Source organism: Canis lupus, chromosome 10 (genome assembly GCF_003254725.2).
Source record: "Canis lupus dingo isolate Sandy chromosome 10, ASM325472v2, whole genome shotgun sequence".
NCBI lineage: Eukaryota > Metazoa > Chordata > Mammalia > Carnivora > Canidae > Canis > Canis lupus.
Window position 1 is genome coordinate 69,620,785 of NC_064252.1, and position 18,623 is coordinate 69,639,407.

General features: G+C 48.9%; 2 protein-coding genes and 1 long non-coding RNA gene across 3 annotated transcripts in view; 1 reads left to right on the forward strand and 2 right to left on the reverse strand.

Annotated features, from left to right (window-relative positions):
- The window catches only part of LOC125752139 (basic proline-rich protein-like), a 30,722-nt gene extending 14,375 nt beyond the window's left edge, over nt 1–16,347 (reverse strand). The window contains exons 1-3 of the mRNA XM_049115078.1: nt 16,193–16,347; nt 15,269–16,022; nt 14,870–14,985 (exon numbers count right to left, since the gene is read on the reverse strand). Coding sequence (XP_048971035.1) covers nt 14,870–14,985; nt 15,269–16,022; nt 16,193–16,347 — 1,025 coding nt within the window. The remainder of the gene's footprint in view (nt 1–14,869; nt 14,986–15,268; nt 16,023–16,192) is intronic.
- LOC112675463 (uncharacterized) lies at nt 1,936–13,955 on the reverse strand. Its single transcript, XR_004802976.2, has 3 exons — nt 12,665–13,955; nt 3,699–3,875; nt 1,936–3,010 (listed from the first exon to the last, which is right to left on the reverse strand). It is a non-coding gene; the product is annotated as an uncharacterized LOC112675463 (long non-coding RNA).
- Nucleotides 16,348–16,686: 339 nt separating the features above from the next.
- PCBP1 (poly(rC) binding protein 1) lies at nt 16,687–18,400 on the forward strand. The gene has a single exon (XM_025470718.3). The coding sequence runs from the start codon at nt 16,885–16,887 to the stop codon at nt 17,953–17,955; it is 1,071 nt and encodes a 356-aa protein (XP_025326503.1). The 5' UTR covers nt 16,687–16,884; the 3' UTR covers nt 17,956–18,400.
- Nucleotides 18,401–18,623: the final 223 nt, after the last annotated feature.

Genomic DNA, 18,623 nt, shown 5'->3' on the forward strand with positions numbered 1-18,623 from the left:
GAATCCCACATCGGGCTCCCGGTGCATGGAGCCTGCTTCTTCCTCTGCCTGTGTCTCTGCCTCTCTCTCTCTCTGTGACTATCATAAATAAATAAAAATTAAAAAAAAAAAAAAAAACTTCTAAAGAGAAAGAACAAGTAGTTGCTTAAAAAGGAGACAGATTCCTATTGGCATTGGACTTCCCATCTGTATCAATAAAACCTGAAGACAGTAGAAAGCTGCATATAGCCTTTGTAGGGACTAGAACTACCATTTGATAACCCTAAACCCTGCCAAGACATCATTCCTGCATTATGGTAAAACTCAGGCCTGCCCAGCTGGCTCAGTTGGTAAAACATGCAACTCTTGATGAAGGGTTATAAGCTTGAGCCCCACATTGGCTGTAGAGATTACTTAAGAATAAACTCCCGGGGCATCTGGGTGGCTCAGGCAGTTAAGCATCTGACTTGATTTTAGTTGGGATCATGATCTCAGGGTCGTGACACTAAGCCCTACTTTGGGCTCCATGCTCTGCTTGTCTCTCTCTCTCCAAAATGGATAAATAAAATCTTGAACAAAAAAAATAAAAAATAAATTCTTACAAAATACATATATATGAACATACATATACATTCTCTCTCTCACACACACACACACAACTGGACCATCCATGCCCCTTATCTAAGGAAATCACTCAGAGAAAGAAGCAACCTATTCAAATTAATATTTAAAACTGGAGCAGGGCAACCCAGGTGGCTCAGCAGTTTAGCGCCACCTTCAGCCCAGGGTGTGATCCTGGAGACCCGGGATCAAGTCCCATGCCAGGCTCCCTGTATGGAGCCTGCTTCTCCCTCTGCCTGTGTCTCTGCCTCTGCCTCTGTCTCTCATGAATAAATAAATAAAATCTTTAAAATTTTTTTTAAATAAAACTGGAGTAAAGCTGGGAAAGACAAGTGTGCACAAAACATATTTTCCCTCCCCCAAAAAAGATCTTTTAATGAAGCTGTATCAGATGACTTCTGACTGCCTTTCCAAGCATAAACAGAAACTGTCCTATACACACACTCCGTCCCTCCAAGTCTGGGTTCGTGAGTTGCTCATCACCTAGTGGCCTGATGAAGTAAATGCAGTTTTGTCAAATGCCCGGATAAACTTCCAGCCATTTTGTGAGCTCTGACAGCGTGTACCGGCAACAGGCTAACGTCCTAGAGATTACAAGACTGCAGACCCTCCAGGCTCATACACAACTGCAGAGACTTAGCTCACTATCCACTCATTCCCCAAAGATGTGAGAGGGGCTCATAGTTGTGACTAACCGTAAGTGAAGCATAGATTTGTTGCAAGGCTGCACTTGCAAAGCAGTAAAAAGCAGATTGTTTTTTGTGCCGACCAATTCAAACTGAAAGCAAGTTTAGATGCTATGAGAAACCTGAAAATATGTCTTATAAATAGGAAGACTGTGTTCAAACATTCATAAGATTGGCATGTGGAAAATGGATTATATTTATCCTGTATGGTTCCAGAGGACAGGCCTAAAGGTGATGAGAAGTCATCTCACTTAGATTTCAATTCAAAACAAGAAATAGGGGATCCCTGGGTGGCTCAGCAGTTTAGCGCCTGCCTTTGGCCCAGGGCGCAATCCTGGAGTCCCGGGATCGAGTCCCACATCGGGCTCTTGGGATGGAGCCTGCTTCTCCCTCCTCCTGTGTCTCTGCTCCTCTCTCTCTCTCTCTCTCTCTCTCTCTCTCTAAATAAGTAAGTAAATAAATAAATCTTTAAAAAAAAAAAAAAAGAAAGAAAGAATATCTTACCAAAGGGAGCTATTCAACATATAATGGGATTCCTCAAGAAGTGATGAGCTCCCCAGCAATGTAGGCATTCAAAAAGAACTTGGTGATCACCCGTTAGGGGGATGATGGAAAGCTCTCCTATAACTGGATAGCAGACAAAAGACAAGGAGATTGATTTTTTTTTTTTTAAGATTTTATTTATTCATGAAACACAGAGAGAGGCAGAGACACAGGCAGAGAAAGTCTCCCCACAGGAAGCCCAATGCGGGACTCCATCCCAGGACCCCAGGGTCATGCCCTGAGCCGAAGGCAGAGGCTCCACCACTGAGCCCCCCAGGCATCCTAGGAGATTGACTATTACCTCAAAGACCCTTTCTAATTCCAAGAGTCTATCATTCTAAATAAAACAAAAACAAAACAAACATCACTAATAGAGAGTCCTCCTTCTGCTTTTTTAAGTTCCAACCAGGCAGTACAACACAGTAGGTTGGATACCACTTTCCACTTGAGTAACTATAGACAAATTATTTAACTCTATTTGCCTCACTTTCATTATCTGTAAATTTAGAATAGTAGTTATAAGATTACTATGAAGATTAAATAACAAACTTCTTAACAAAGTACTAACATACAGAAAGTATAGAAAACTGGGAGCTTGTAAAGGGTAGCTTGGGGAGGGGGGAAGGGGGAAAGTGAAACCTAAATGTGCTGCTTGTTTTAGTTATCTGTACCCAACTCTCAACCAAAGCATTCCTGACTGTTGCTGGCCAGAGGCTAGGTTCCCTAGGCAACCAGTCTCAAAAAAGAGCCCAGACCTACCTTCTTCAGGAAGGCGGTATTCTCTGTCCTGAAATCTGGCATCCTCCCAGGCACAAAGAAGGCTCCCTAAAACCTCACAAATACAGTGGCTCCAAAATCAAGGAGCTGAGCAGGTATTAATCTCCTCACTTCAAATGGTCAATGAGTTAGGTGGGATCTCAAAGACCCTCTGGAGTGACCCTTCTGTTTAACGAAGGAGGACAATAAGGCTAAGAAAAGTGAAGTCCTGGATGTGACAGGTTGGTCATAAGGTTAAGACACAGGCCTCCTGGGATCCCTGGTGGTGCAGCGGTTTGGCGCTTGCCTTTGGCCCAGGGCGCGATCCTGGAGACCCGGGATCGAATCCCACGTCGGGCTCCCAGTGCATGGAGCCTGCTTCTCGCTCTGCCTGTGTCTCTGCCTCTCTCTCTCTCTCTCTGTGACTATCATAAAAAAAAAAAAAAAAAAAAAAAAAAAAGACACAGGCCTCCTTTTTTCTAGCCCAGTAGTCAAAATCTTCCCTTTTTCAGATGGGAAAAATAGGACTGGCCCTACTAAGCCATCTGCCCCATACTATGTACTTTACATAGGTAAGAAAAGAATAAAACAGTAGAGTGTAGAGGTTAAAAATTGGACTCGAGAGCCAGATTGCATATTCAAATCCCATCACTATGTGAGTTTAAGCATGTTTCCCAAACTCTTTGTTTCTATAAAATGGGGATGGGAGTGACTACCTTACAAGGTTACATCAAGGAATAGATGAGATAACCCATGTCAATGCACTGCACATAAAGTGCTCAATGTATACACTGCTCTGCTTCTTATCATTATCAGTTGTATTAGGAAAGACAATCATAGTAACAAAAGAGATAGGACAAGCTCCTATTTAGGTCCAAAAACAGTACAGTACGATTCAGGTGTTTATTCAGCTCCATTTCCTGGCCCCAGCCAGGGAACACTCAACCCCTCAGAAGACGACCATAACTGACTCATCATTCTTTCATTTCTTTGGATCTAGGGAAGAATTACCTCAAAGAATAACCAGTATGTGCTATGGTGATATGATGCATCAGATCACAAATACAAGCTCATGTAGGTCTGAACTCATGTGACCTTCAGATCTATGCTCACCACAAGTTGGACAAAATGCAGTTCATGTCCAGTCTCTTCCCTTCAATCCATGATGGTGGTACAGTATAACGGCAGGAAACACGGGTGCTAGCTGGAGTGCCTGGGTGGCTCAGCCGTCAGACCATGCAACTCTTGATCTCAGGATAGTAAGTTCAAGCCCCATGTTGGGTGTGGAGCCTATTTGAAAAAAGAAAAAAGAAAAGAAAAGAAAAGAAGAAAAAAGAAAAGAAAAGAGAAAAGAAAAAAGAAAGGAAAGGAAAGGAAAGGAAAGGAAAGGAAAGGAAAGGAAAGGAAAGGAAAGGAAAGGAAGAGAAGAAAGAAAGGGAAGGAAGGAAGGAAGGAAGGAAGGAAGGAAGGAAGGAAGGAAGGAAGGAAGGAAGGAAGGAAGGAGAAAAAGAAAAAGAAAAAGAAAAAGAAAGAAAAAGAAAAAGAAAAAAGAAACAAGAGCCCTGGAGTTTGCCTGCCCAGGAGCCAATTACTGTCCTGTCATTCATTTGCTACTTCACTTAGGCATATTTTACCTCTTTCTAAGCCTCTGTTTCTCCATCTATTTTAATTATTATAACGGTGACATTTGGTGAGCACACTCTATGTGCCAAGCACTATGCTAAGCACTTTACATGGCTTGCATCATTGAATTGTCACAACCTCGTGAGGCAGGTACTATTACCACCCTCATTTTACAAAGGAGGAAAAAGTTTTTTCTAATTCAAGGCCATACATCTAGTTAGTGACAAAGCTGAGACGTCAGGACAGGATGTCTGACCTCAGAGTCGATGCTCCTTCACTGTTCTCCTCCTCATAGCCCCAGCCTATGGTTGCTATGCTGTTAAAATAAGACAATCTACATAAAGTGCCTGGTTCTTCAATTAGCCATTACTATTATTGCTGTTATTCTCATCATCCATCCCTTTGAGCCTATTCAAATACTACTTTCTGAGTTCCAACTTCACCTAAAAGGAAATGGTTATCTGCCTGTACCTAGACACCATCTCACTGGGCAGCCAAGGGTGGGGTTCTAGTATCTCCCTGCTCTCATAATACAGGCGTTATGTATCTGGGTAGAAAGACAAGGAAATCTTATCTATAAACCTCCTACTCTAAAGCAGCTCTTTCTGCCCGTGGGTCCTGCCGCATGCTTTAATAAAATCACCTTTGAAAAATAAATAAATAAATAAATAAATAAATAAATAAATAAATAAATAAAATAAAAAATGAAATCACCTTTGTGTACCAAAAACAAAACAAAACCTCCTACTCTATAAAAAATAATATATTAACGTTTTTGTTTTAAGATTTTATTTATTTATTCATGACAGACACAGAGAGAGAGAAGCAGAGACATAGGCAGAGAAAGAAGCAGGCTCCATGCAGGGAGCCCAACATGGGACTCAACCTCGGAACCCTAGGATCAGGCCCTGGCCTGAAGGCAGGTGCCAAATCACTGAGCCACCCAGGGATTCCCCCCTTTTTGTTTTTAAAAATAAAATTTTCAGGGGCACCTGGGGGGCTCAGTGGTTGAGCATCTGCCTTTGGCTCAGGTCATGATCCAGGAGTCCTGGGATCAAGTCTCACATCAGGTTCCCCACAGGAAGCCTGCTTCTCCCTCTGCCTGTGTCTCTCCCTCTCTGTGTATCTCATGAATAAATAAAATCTTTTAAAAATAAACAAAATTAAAAAAAATAAAATAAAGCTTCACTACTTTCACTAGAACAGAAACCTACACTTGATAAAAATTTTTTTCAAGGGGCGCCTGGGTAGCTCAGTTGGTTGAACGTCCAACTTTTGATTTTAGCTCAGGTCCTGATCTCTCAGGGTCATGGAATCGAGACCCCTACTGGGCCCCACGCTCGGCAGGGGGTTTGCTTGAGATTCTCTCTGTCCTCCCCACACACACACTCTCCTGCTCTTTCTCTCTCAAACACATAAATCTTTAAAAAACTTTTTTTTTCGAAATAGAAATATATACTATTTGCTACAAAAAAGAAACTGTCCTTGGGGTGCCTGGGTGGCTCAGCTGGTTAAGTGGTCAACCCCTGATTTGGGTTCAGGTCACGATCTCAGGGTTGCGGGATCAAGTCGCATGTCAGGCTCCGTGCTGGGCATGGTCTGCTTGAGATTCTCTTTCTCCATCTGCCCAACATCCCCAAAAGAAATTATCCTCTATCTTTCCCCTTTTCACCCCCCCATTCCCAAAATCAGGCTTTATTTACTCATTCAATCCTCACAAGGAGATAGAGGTCATTCATCATTATCGCCATTTGACAAGTGTAGAACCTGAGGTTCTGAGAGGTTTATTTATTTTTATTTTTATTTTTTTAGATTTTTATTTATTTATTCATAGAGATGCAGAGAGAGAAAGAGGCAGAGACACAGGCAGAGGGAGAAGCAGGCACCATGCAGAGAGCTCGACGTGGGACTCGTGGGACTCGTGGGACTCGATCCAGGGTCTCCAGGATCACGCCCTGGGCTGCAGGCGGCGCCAAACCGCTGCGCCACTGGGGCTGCCCTTCTGAGAGGTTTATAACCAGTTATACATGGATGACCAGGGTTTCTAGAAAAGAACTTTCAGATATGGAGAAAAGTAGAGATAGTAAACTCCTTCACTTATCCAGAGAAGAAGTGGCTATGATAGAGGGTTCCTAGAAGATATCTAAGTGAACCAAGACTGACACCAGGATTTTAAAGAAACTCCTACTCTAATAAGACACGATCAAACACAAACTGTAACCCAAAAAGCAGTAATGCAGTAAGCTATCAGCAATCCTGCCCTCCAAGAAACAATACAAATTATCAATAAGCCTGACAAAGTAGGACTTCATCTCTGAAGAGATCCATACTCTTGTAAACCAGTCTTTACCTCCCCAATTCCTTTTTTTTTTTTTTAAGATTTTATTTATTTATTCATGAGAGACACACAGAGAGAGGCAGAGACACAAGCAGAGGGAGAAGCAGGTTTCCTGTGGGGAGCCCGATGTGGGACTAGATCCTGGGACCCCAGGATCACGCCCTGGGCCAAAGGCAGACACTCAACCACTGAGCCACCTGGGCATCCCAACCTCTCCAATTCCAACATGATGTATCACCTTACCTGTTAACACAGCACTATTCAGGTCAAAATAAACATTTTTTAGACTGAGCTACTTGAAGGCAGAAACAACGTTACTCATATAGATCTTTCCCTCATTATTTGGTACACCCTCTATACACTCAATACATTTTTATTTAAAATTTGAAAAACATATTCATTCAATTCCCATGTGCTAGGCACTATTCTAGGAAATAGTGATATAGCAACAAACAAAACAAAGCCCTAGCCATCGTGAAATTTACATTCCAGTGACCAATAATAAGCAAACTATAAATAAGAGAAAGTCTAGAACAATGCCTGGCACATAGCAGCCATCCCACAATAAATATAAAAATAATGAATGAATACATTAAACAGTGTTTAGTTCTGTGGAGAAAAAAAAAAGTAGAGAAAGGGAAGAGTGAAAGCAGAGAGCAGGAGATGGCTTTTACTTTAAAGAAGATGGTCAAGAAATGCTTCACAAACTAGATGACACAGCAGAAACCCGGAGGAGGTAAGGCAGGAGGCCACACTGGTGGCTGGAAGAAGCCTTCCAGGGAAAGAATACAACTATGGAAGTCCAAGGTTTGGCAGGTTGGAGCAACTGCAAGGAGACTAACGCGTCCAGAGCATCAGGGAAAAGTACTAGGTGAGGTCAGAACAGCAGCGAGAGGTGCTGCTGAAGATCCTGTGTAGCCTCCTAGACCACTGAAGGACTTTAACATTTTAAGATTTTATTTATTTATTCATGAGAGATACAGAGAGAGGCAGAGACACAGGCAGAGGGAGAAGCAGGCTCCATGCAGAGAGTCCAATGTGGGACTCGATCCCCGGCCTCTGGGGTCACGCTGAGCCACCCAGGCGTCCCAGGACTTTAATTCTTAACATGGGTGGGACCCAGTTTTCAACAGAGGAGTGGTATGGTTTGATACACACGTAATTGGATCACCCTGGTCACTGTTCAGACTAGACCGAGGAAGACCATTTAGAAGTCTACACCAAAAGAAGCAGGGGAGGGGATGAGAAGTGTCCAGATGCTCAATCACCTGAGCCAATCAGGAGCTCCCAGAGGTAGCCATTTGAGAGAAGTTTCAGAATTAATTTGATGAATATGGTTTGGCTTAGGAAGCTATTAAGTAACCAAGTGGAGAGGATATTCTGTAGGCAGCTGGATAGGAGTCTTGAATTCAGGGGGAAGATATCCACGCTAATAATATACACTTGAGAGTTGTCAGGATACAAATGGTGTTTAAAGTCTTGAAAGAGATCATCCAGGGAATGAGCATAAACAGAGAAGGGATGATCAGAATACTCCACCATTAGAGACTAAGGAGATAAGGAGAACTCAGCCTGAAAGGGGAGGATGGGGTTGACAAGGAGGGGCCAGTGAGGCAGGGGGAGAAGCAGGGGAGTGGCATCTTGGAACCCAGATGAAACTAAAGTGCAAGGAGGGAGTGTCAGGTGCCACGGAAAGGTCAACATGACTGAGGAATGACCACTGAACCTGTGTGCTATTTTCTAAGCACGTTCTTCCCTACTCCACGCAAAGTACTTCTTTTCTTTTTAATCCAGGTAAAATCCCAGTATTGTCCAATGAATACACATAGGTTTTTATTTAATGCAACTCTAACCGCGTCTCAAAAAACAAAAACCAAAAATCAATGTGCTTAATCCGGACACAACAGATTTTACACAGCAAATAATGCTGAACAAATGCTTTGTCTGGTTGAATTCATTGTGTCTCTGAAAACAAAGTTCCCAACCAAGTCTTGCTAGCGCTCAGTGGGTGGGATCAGAGAAATGCTCCATCTAAATGTATTTCTTTTGTTCTGCTATAAAGTAGCAATTATTCTTGAACTCCTTTCCCTCTTTACTCAAACATCCTACCGAGGATGACCCTAAATTTCCACACGCACCCCTCTTTGAAATCAAAGCAGAACACAATCACATCCAAAACTTGGATACTAAAGGGATATACCAGGAGGGGGGGGCCTGGGCACCTCCAACACTTCAGCATCTGACTTCCACTGGGTCATGATCTCAGGGTCCTGGGATCAAGCCATTTTGGGCTTCCTGCTCAGCAGGGAGTCGGCTTCTCTGTCTCTCTCCCCCCACACACACCCCATCCCTCCCCACTGCCCATTCTCTCTAGGGATATGCTATTTCCTACCCTTTCTTTCCTTTGCTGATTCAAAAACTGCTTTATTTACATTTTCTCCTTAGAATCTCTATCTGGGGCAGCCCCGGTGGCTCAGCGGTTTAGCGCCACCTTCAGCCCGGGCATGATCCTGGAGAACCGGAATCGATTCCCAGTCGGGCTCCCTGCATGGCGCCTGCTTCTCCCTCCACCTGTGTCTCTGCCCACCCCCCTCTCTCATGAATAAATAAATAAAATCTTAAAAAAAAAAAAAAAAGAATCTCTATCTGGAAGTACAATTTCTGATGTCTTTATCTTTAAATGAGAATTACTGCTACAAAATAAGACTTGAACTTTCTGTTCTCTAGTAAGCATAATCAAGTCTCAATAACGTACACTTCTGAAACAGTAGAACAAGAATCACCAAAAACTGGATCAGGCCTTTCTGAAATACCTTCAACGTCTGAATGGACTGTGAGCCTTTGCTTCCAAGTTACCCTTTTCTGCCCTCCACCTTGCAATGTGCCAACTTGGGACAGCCTGAATGCCAACTTCCCTAGGTAGCCTTTCTGGATTCCCCCCAAAGCTGAATCAGGATCCTCTTCGGAGCCCACAGCATCTTCTGCTTACTCATATTCTAATACTTCAATGTACTGTACCGCAAATCTGTTTACTTATCACTGTCCTTCTCCAGATCATAAACATTTGCAAGCGAGGACAGATCTCAAGTCATTTTTGCATCCTTCGTGTTTGGGACATATCAAGCAATCAGTAAGTATTTGCTGACTGCGGTGTGCAACTGGCTAGGATGGTAGAGCATGGGACTCTTGATCTCAGGCTCCTGGATTCAAGCCCCATGCTGGGAATACAGTCGATGTAAAAAAATAAAAAAAATAAGAAAAAAGTATTTGCTAACGTAAAATTTGACCCGGAATACTTTATGTGATTTTTGTAGCACATTTTCCTTGATAAACCAATTAAATTCAAGGAGACCAATATTAAAATTACTGGCATCTGGGGCACCCAGGTGACTCAGTCATTTGAGCATCTGCCTTCGGCTTGGGTCATGATCCTAGGATCCTGGAATCGAGCCCTATGTGGGGCTTTCTGCACAGAGGGGAGACCGCTACTGCTTCTGCTTCTCCCTCTGCCTGCTGCTCCCCTTGCTTGTGCGTGCTCTGTCAAATAAATAAAAAATTACTGGCATCTAATTACATTGCCAGCCATAGCAGAAACAAAGAAATTTCCCCTATCTGATATTGGAAAGAGAGAATAAAAAAGAGACGTGGTGCTCAGGAGTCCTCCTACCAGCTGTTCTTTCTTGGTGCAAGACAGCAGCCTCTGCTTCCCACACTACATGAGGGCCAAATGGACCTCTGAATGGTTTTCTTCACATCCCTTCCATGGATCCTGTGTTCTCCTCTTCCCTGGTCCTTTGTTTTTCCTTTCCTTTTTTTTTTTTTTTTTTTTAAATTTTTATTTATGATAGTCACACAGAGAGAGGCAGAGACATAGGCAGAGGGAGAAGCACGCTCCATGCACCGGGAGCCCGACGTGGGATTCGATCCAGGGTCTCCAGGATCACGCCCTGGGCCAAAGGCAGGCGCTAAACCGCTGCGCCACCCAGGGATCCCTGTTTTTCCTTTTTTTACCTTTTTTCCTTCCATTTTCTATACTTTGCATTAGCACTCTTGTTATTTTCCCTTTAACTTTTCTCTGCACTCCCTTCCTTCGTGCTTTATTTCAGTCAGAGTAACCCTGGGGAATCCATTGGGATTACTTTCTCCAACTAGGAGAACTTAGGACAGGAATGTTGCTGTAGGGCAGCCCGGGTGGCTCAGCAGTTTAGCACCGCCTTCAGCCCAGGGCCTGATCCTGGAGACCCAGGATCGAGTCCCACGTCGGGCTCCATGTGGAGCCTGCTTCTGCCTCTCTCTCTCTCTCTATCTTTCATGAATAAATAAAATTTAAAAATATTTAAAAAAAAAAAAGAATGTTGCTGTATCTCCCAGAAACTTCTGTAAGGCACACCAATGTATTTTATATTTCTGAGGAACCCAGTAATAACCCCCTAACAGCAGCACAAGGTCTTCAGCATATAAGATTATTATTACTACTCTCGTTACTAACCACAAAATGGGTAGGAAATATTACTTAGGTTAGGAGCACCTGGGCGGCTCAGTAGGTTAAGTGTATGATTCTTAGTTTTGGCTCAGGTTGTGATCTCAGGATCCTAAGATTGAACCCTAAGCTGCACTCTGTGCTCAGCACAGGGTCTGCTTAAGATTCTCTCTCCCTCTCTCTCTGCCCCTCCCCCTGCCTCTCTCTTGTGCATGGGCTCTCTAAAATAAATAAATCTTAAAAAAAAAAAAAAAAAGGGCAGCCCCGGTGGCGCAGCGGTTTAGCGCTGCCTGCAGCTCAGGGCGTGATCCTGGAGACCCTGGATCGAGTCCCGCGTCGGGCTCCCTGCATGGAGCCTGCTCCTCCCTCTGCCTGTGTCTCTGCCTCTCTCTCTCACTGTGTCTCTATGAATAAATAAATAAAATCTTTAAAAAAAAAAAAAAAACCACCCACAAGTAATAGGGCACCTGAGTGGCTCAGTCCATTAAGAATCTGCCTTTGGGGCAGCTCTGGTGGCGCAGCGGTTTAGCGCCGCCTGCAGCCCAGGGTGTGATCCTGGAGACCCTGGATCAAGTCTCACGTCAGGCTCCCTACATGGAGCCTGCTTCTCCCTCTGCCTGTGTCCCTGCCTCTCTGTGTGTCTCTATGAATAAATAAAATCTTAAAAAAAAAAAAAAAAAAAGAGAGAGTCTGCCTTTGGCTCAGGTCATGAGCTCAGGGTCCTAGGACTGATCCCTGATTGGGGTCCTCGCTCAGTGAGAAGTCTGCTTCTGCTTCTCTGTCTCCCTCTGCTCCTCCCCACCACTCATGCTCTCTCTCAAAAAGATAAATAAAATCTTATAGAGAAAAAAGACAAGTAGTAATTTAAAAATAAGCTGGTAAACATCACTTAAAATATGCACATATTATACATATATACACACACACACACATATGTACCTTAGGCTGTCCTCTGCAGTAACCCAGAAAGTGACAGTCAAGGCCCTCTCAACTTACTATAATTTCAAACAAAAGAAAAATGAAACGCTAAGCCTAAACGGGTTTTGAAAAAAATGCTGCTTGTTGGTAGGGCAAATTTCAAAAGCTCTAGTATACTTGCTGGACCAGGTAGATTAGGGGGAGAAAATGTGGTCCCTGCCTCCAGAGTTTCCAGAGGAATAATTCCTACCACTTCCAAATCCATAAATGTAAACATTAGAGAAAAAGAGAAAAGAGATTTTCTTAAACCAAAAAAAAATCAGAAACCTAACCTAAGTGGCCTGGATGCTCCAAGACAGAAAAATTAAGCCTGGATTAAAAGCTTTTTGAGTTAAAAATAGAAGTATTCTATATGTCAGAGCGCCAGAGGCCAGGAAGAACAAGACACAACCAGAAGTCAGAAGATCCAGCTCAGGTACCGACAAGCTGTGTAACTTGGGCAAATCCCTTCACTCTTCGATCCACAGATGGCTCTTCCATAAAGTGGGCATAATAATACTTTCCTGGCAAAGCTGTTTATGATGATTAAGTAAATAATGTGAAGTCACTTCAAGATATTTCACATAACGTGCCAATGTAAAGTCAAAGTAAACAAAAACCCTTCCTCTGAAAGGAATATAAATCCTGTGGTTCAATTTCCAAAGTCTAGGCCTGACTCACCTTCACAACCTCATTAAAATCCTTAACTACATGCAGTCATTCAATGGGAAAAGCAGAGTCATGCATGAGACTCCAGAGGAGGGGCAGCGACTACTTAGTCAATTGTTCTGTATCTCAGTGGCTTCATCTGTAAAATGGGTGGTGTTGAATTCAAACATCCACAAGATAGCGCAGGTCTGAGGAAGGGAGTGGAGAATTTACCGTAAGTGAGTAAAACGTTTACATAATCCTCCCCCCCCTCCACCCCCAAGACAAAGAACCAAAATCATCAAATATTACTTACTCCCCAGACAGAATTAGAAGACAGACTCAATCCCTTGTTTTACAGATGGGAACCCCACAGCCGCCTTGAACTGGGTTATAACCCTCTCAAAGCTAGACACTGGCAGAGCTGGAGCCACACACCCCCAAGGCCAATGGCCTCTTTACCAGACTTCCGGGTCACCCACAGCACCCGTAGCCTATATAACACACATTACAATTGAATCAACAGCTAAATGTGGCCTATGGGGGACAGAGAGGGCTGCAGGACTCAGGACTCAGGGGGGTATGGGACCGAGGCTGAGAGCTGGGAAGCAAAAGTCTGTATTGAGATTGAAGATAAGATCCTAGAATTACTCAGATAAGAAAAAATTAATGGAAATTTTCAAACAAAAAAGGTTTAAAATAGGCAGTCTTGGGAAGAAAGACCCAATGTATCCAATTTTCTTTAGGGAAAATAAATGTGTGGCAGATTTAGAGGACCAGAGTATTTTGAAGCCGGCTATAATTCTTAATTACATACAATTTTTCTTGTTGTCTCCTGAGTTTTTTACTAATAATTCCAATTCCCTCAACAATTCTGTCTCCCCTACAAGATGACCCTCCGTAGACTACATCTTGCACAGTAGTAAATATACAGACTCTGAATTCAGGCTGCCTAGATTCAAATCCTTTTACTACTTCGTAACTGTGCCTTAGACAAAATCCTTCACCTCTGTGTATCTCTGAAAATGGAGACGAACATCACTCCCATCTCCCATCTCAGAGGTCTTTGTAAGGACTAAATGTGCACATTACTCATTTGGGTCACAACCTAATAATGGGTTTTTCATCATTTTAGTTTTGATGCGCCTTTTTATTTCGCATTGAAGCACAGAAATTGCCAGAGTACACTGCGCTAAGTATTGTTTTGCAAACATTTTGTTCCTGTGTTATGTACTTGTGCATGTGATTTATTTTGTAAAATGCAGCTTATGGTGGTTTGCTTTTAAAACTGTTGGGGAGGGGGATCCCTGGGTGGCTCAGCGGTTTGGCACCTGCCTTTGGCCCAGGGCGGGATCCTGGGGTCCCGGGATCGAGTCCTGCGTCGGGCTCCCTGCATGGAGCCTGCTTCTACTCTGCCTGTGTCTCTGCCTCTCTCTCTATATGCCTATCATGAATAAATGAAAAAAAAATTTTTTTAATTCTTTTTTTTTTTAATTTTTTTAATTCTTAAAAAAAATAAAAATAAAACTGTTGGGGAAAAGAAAAAAAAAATGTTGGGGCATGCAGCTGGCTCAGTTGACCGAGTGTGCAACTCTCGATTTGGGGGTTCTGAATTGAAGCCCCACGCAGGGCGTAGAGATGACTTAAAATATTTAAAATAAGAAAGTATCAGGGGCGCCCGGGTGGCTCAACAGTTGAGCGTCGGCCTTTGGCCGAGGGCGTGACCCCGGGGTCTCAGGATCGAGTCCCACGTCGGGCTCCGTGCGTGGAGCCTGCTTCTCCCTCTGCCCGTGTCTCTGCCTCTCTCTGTGTGTCTCTCATGAATAAACAAGTAAAATCTTAAAAAAAAAAAAATAAGGAAATACCAGGGCCCCTGAGCTAACGTGAAGTGAAGCTCCCAGCGGCGCCGGGCTGAGGAAGGCCGCGGCGCGGTGGCGGGGGGCTGCCGTGTACGCACCTACAGGGCCGTCTGTAGAACCGCACCCGGGGGCCGGCGGCCGCTCGGGAACGACGCCGCGGGCAGCAGCCGGAGGGCGGGCACCGGGCACAGGCTCCTGGGGCGCCTGCACGTCGTTGGGCTAAACCGAGGGCCTCACAGGCCTCACAGGCCTCACGCGCTCCGTCAGGGGAAGGCAGCGGAGGCCTGGCGCCCGGGGGGGGTCCCAGCGTCTCACGGGGCGGGGGCGGGGGCGGGGGCGGCGGGGCGCACCGGGAGCTCCCCCGCGGAGCTCACCTCACCTCGGCGTCGCCGCCCGGCCCAGCGACCGAGGCTGCGCACGTGCTCCCGGCGGCGGCGGCGGCGGCGGCGGCGGCCTGCGCTCCGGGCCTCGGTCTCTCGGGCCTGGGGGCTCCGTCTGTGGGGAGAGCGGCAGAGACAACAGCTACGTCAGACGCGCGTGAAAACGGAGCCCGCGTGCGTGCGGCTGGCGCCTCGCGCCCTCCCCACGGCCCGCCCCGCCCCGCCTGCGGGGAAACTGAGGCCCGCCAGCCATCGGGCCCGGGGCCCCGTGGAAACGCGCTTTTCTCCTATTTTATTCGCTGCGGCCCGTCTGTGCGGCCCGTTCCGCGGCCTCGGAGCCTGGGCGCCCTTGTCCCCGCGCCGCCCCCCCCCCCCCCGCGTGGGGGCGGAACACGCACGAGGCCTGGGCGCCAGGCCCGCACACGCCTCCACCTAAGCGAGTGGGGGACACGCGCTACGACCCGGCCGCCGGGGCCGCAGCAGGGCGGGCGGCGCGCCCGGGAGCGCTCCCCGCCCCCCCTCGCGGCGGCGACGAATCCAGGCCACGTGCCGCCATTTTGTGTTCTGGAAACATGGCGGCCACGCCGCGGTGGGGGGGGAGGAGGGCGCCACGTTGGCCGCCGGCCCCGAGGCCCCCGCCGCGCCGCGCCGCGCTCGTCTGCCTGGGCGCCGCCCGGTGCGGCTCGGCCGAGGCGGCGGCGGGGGGACGGCGGCGAACGCACACGGGCCGCCGCGCCGCCTTCCCTCCGCGAGAGGGGCGCGCGCGGGCGGGCGGGCGGGCGGGGAAGGCCTTCCAAGATGGCGGGGCCGCCCCGAGGGGAGCGTCGCGGGCAGGGCCCTCCGCACCGCCCGGCGCGGCCCCACGTGCGGCCATTGTCTTCAGGGTCTGACGAGGCCGCCACGACCGAAGGGACCCCGGGAGGCGGGGTTTCCGCAGGCTCGGCCGCAAGGAACTTGCAAAATGCAAACAAAGCATTATGTAAATGGACGCCATGCCGGCGGTGGCTGTTTTTTTGTTGTTTTTTTTTCTCCTCTTCTTCCCTCCCGCCGCCCCCCTCCCGGCCGCGGCTCCACAGTCCCCAGAACCCTCGGGCGGGGGTCGGCGGGGCCCTCCGCGGCCGCTGGGCGCGGGGGGGGGGGGGGGCGCCCGCGCTGCGGAGACCGAGGCCCCACGTGCCCGCCCGCGCGCGCCCGCGCCCGCGCCCGCGCCGCAGGCCTCGCCCGGCCGCCCCTCCCCCCCGGAAGAGCGCGGCCGCCCCGCCCGCCGCCCCACACCCCGGCGCAGGCGCGCTGGCCGCCTCACGCGCACGTTTTAAACCCGCGGCGTCCCGGCGGCGCCTGCAGTGGCCGCCGGGGCTGCCCGTGTCGCTCCGCTCCGGACGCCCTTCCCGAGGCGGGAAAGTGACGTGTCGCCCCCGTTGAGCACACTGACCCCGTCCCGGCGCGCGCCGGCGCCGCCCGCGCCCGCCACCCACATGTCGGTGTCGCGGCCTCGCCGGGCTCGCGGCGCCCGCCCCCCGCCCCCCGCCCGCCCGCGGGCCCTCCCGGCAGCGCGCGGCGGCGGCGGCGGCGGCGGCGGCGGCGGCGGCCCGGGGGGCGGGCCCGAGCGCGGGCGCGCGGAGGGCGGCGCAACCTCGTGACCTAGAAAAGACGGGTCCTCGCTTTTTTTTCGAGGGGTCCTGCGCGGCAAGCACTTCCGGGGTCAGAGGGTACGCGGGGTTGAAAGCGGGCTTCCCGCCCCGCCCAGACCGCCGAGGCTGCCGCCGGAGTCGCCACCGCCGCGCCCTCGCCCACCCGCCCGCCCGCCGCTCCCGGCCCCGCTCGCCCCCGCCGCCGCCGCCGCCCGCCCCCGGACGACGCCGCGGCCTCCCGCCCGCGCCCGCTCGCCCCCGCGGCCCCCGCTCGCCTCGCGCCGGCCGTTCCGGGCCTACGGCCCCCTCCCCCCGCCGCCGCCGCCGCCGAGCCTTGACCACGTAACGAGCCCAACTCCCCCGAACGCCGCCCGCCGCTCGCCATGGATGCCGGAGTGACTGAGAGCGGACTCAACGTGACTCTCACCATTCGGCTGCTCATGCACGGGAAGGAAGTGGGGAGCATCATCGGGAAGAAAGGGGAGTCGGTGAAGAGGATCCGCGAGGAGAGCGGCGCGCGGATCAACATCTCGGAGGGCAACTGCCCCGAGCGGATCATCACCCTGACGGGCCCGACCAATGCCATCTTCAAGGCCTTCGCCATGATCATCGACAAGCTGGAGGAAGACATCAACAGCTCCATGACCAACAGCACGGCGGCCAGCAGGCCCCCGGTCACCCTGCGGCTCGTGGTGCCGGCCACGCAGTGCGGCTCGCTCATCGGCAAGGGCGGCTGCAAGATCAAGGAGATCCGCGAGAGCACGGGCGCCCAGGTGCAGGTGGCGGGGGATATGCTGCCCAACTCGACCGAGCGGGCCATCACCATCGCGGGCGTGCCGCAGTCGGTCACCGAGTGTGTCAAGCAGATCTGCCTGGTCATGCTCGAGACGCTCTCCCAGTCCCCGCAGGGGAGAGTCATGACCATCCCGTACCAGCCCATGCCGGCCAGCTCGCCGGTCATCTGCGCGGGCGGCCAAGACCGCTGCGGCGACGCGGCCGGCTACCCGCACGCCACCCACGACCTGGAGGGGCCGCCCCTGGACGCCTACTCGATCCAAGGACAACACACCATCTCTCCGCTCGACCTGGCCAAGCTGAACCAGGTGGCAAGACAACAGTCTCACTTTGCCATGATGCACGGCGGGACGGGATTCGCCGGAATTGACTCCAGCTCTCCCGAGGTGAAAGGCTATTGGGCAAGTTTGGATGCGTCCACCCAAACCACCCATGAACTCACCATTCCAAATAACTTAATTGGCTGCATAATCGGGCGCCAGGGCGCCAACATTAATGAGATCCGCCAGATGTCCGGGGCCCAGATCAAAATTGCCAACCCGGTGGAAGGCTCCTCTGGTAGGCAGGTTACTATCACTGGTTCTGCTGCCAGTATTAGTCTGGCCCAGTATCTAATCAATGCCAGGCTCTCCTCCGAGAAGGGCATGGGGTGCAGCTAGAACGGTGTAGGTCCGCTTACAAACCACCACCACCACCACCACCCCACCCGCCCCCCCCCAACCCCTTTCTGCTGTTTTCCCATGATCCAACTGTGTAATTTCTGGTCAGTGATTCCAGGTTTTAAATAATTTGTAAGTGTTTCAGTTTCTACACGACTTTATCATCTGCTAAGAATTTAAAAAAGGAAAAAAAAAGAAATCACATTTCTCTGTTCAGCTGTTAACGCTGGGATCCATATTTAGTTTTATAAGCTTTTCCCTGTTTTTAGTTTTGTTTTGGGTTTTTGGCTCATGGATTTTATTTCTGTTTGTCGATAAGAAATGTTAAGAGTGGAATGTTAATAAATTTCAGTTTAGTTCTGTAATGTCAAGGATTTAAAAATTAAAAAATGGATTGGTTAAAAAATGCTTCATATTTGAAAAAGCTGGGAACTGCTATCTTGAACTCTTTGTTGGTGGTTTTTTTTTTCCTTCCCCCCGCCCCCACCCCAATCCCTTTAGCGTTAAGGCCTTTGTAGGGAGAAGGGTGGGCCCGTCCCTGGTGTTCTCTCCAGCCCTTTTCACCTACTGGTAGGATTCCATTCCCTTTCTGTCCCAACAAAGGAACACGGCAGGCTGGGCCTGCTCTGGGATATTTGCAGACAGTGGGGCTCCCCGGGAGGGTGACA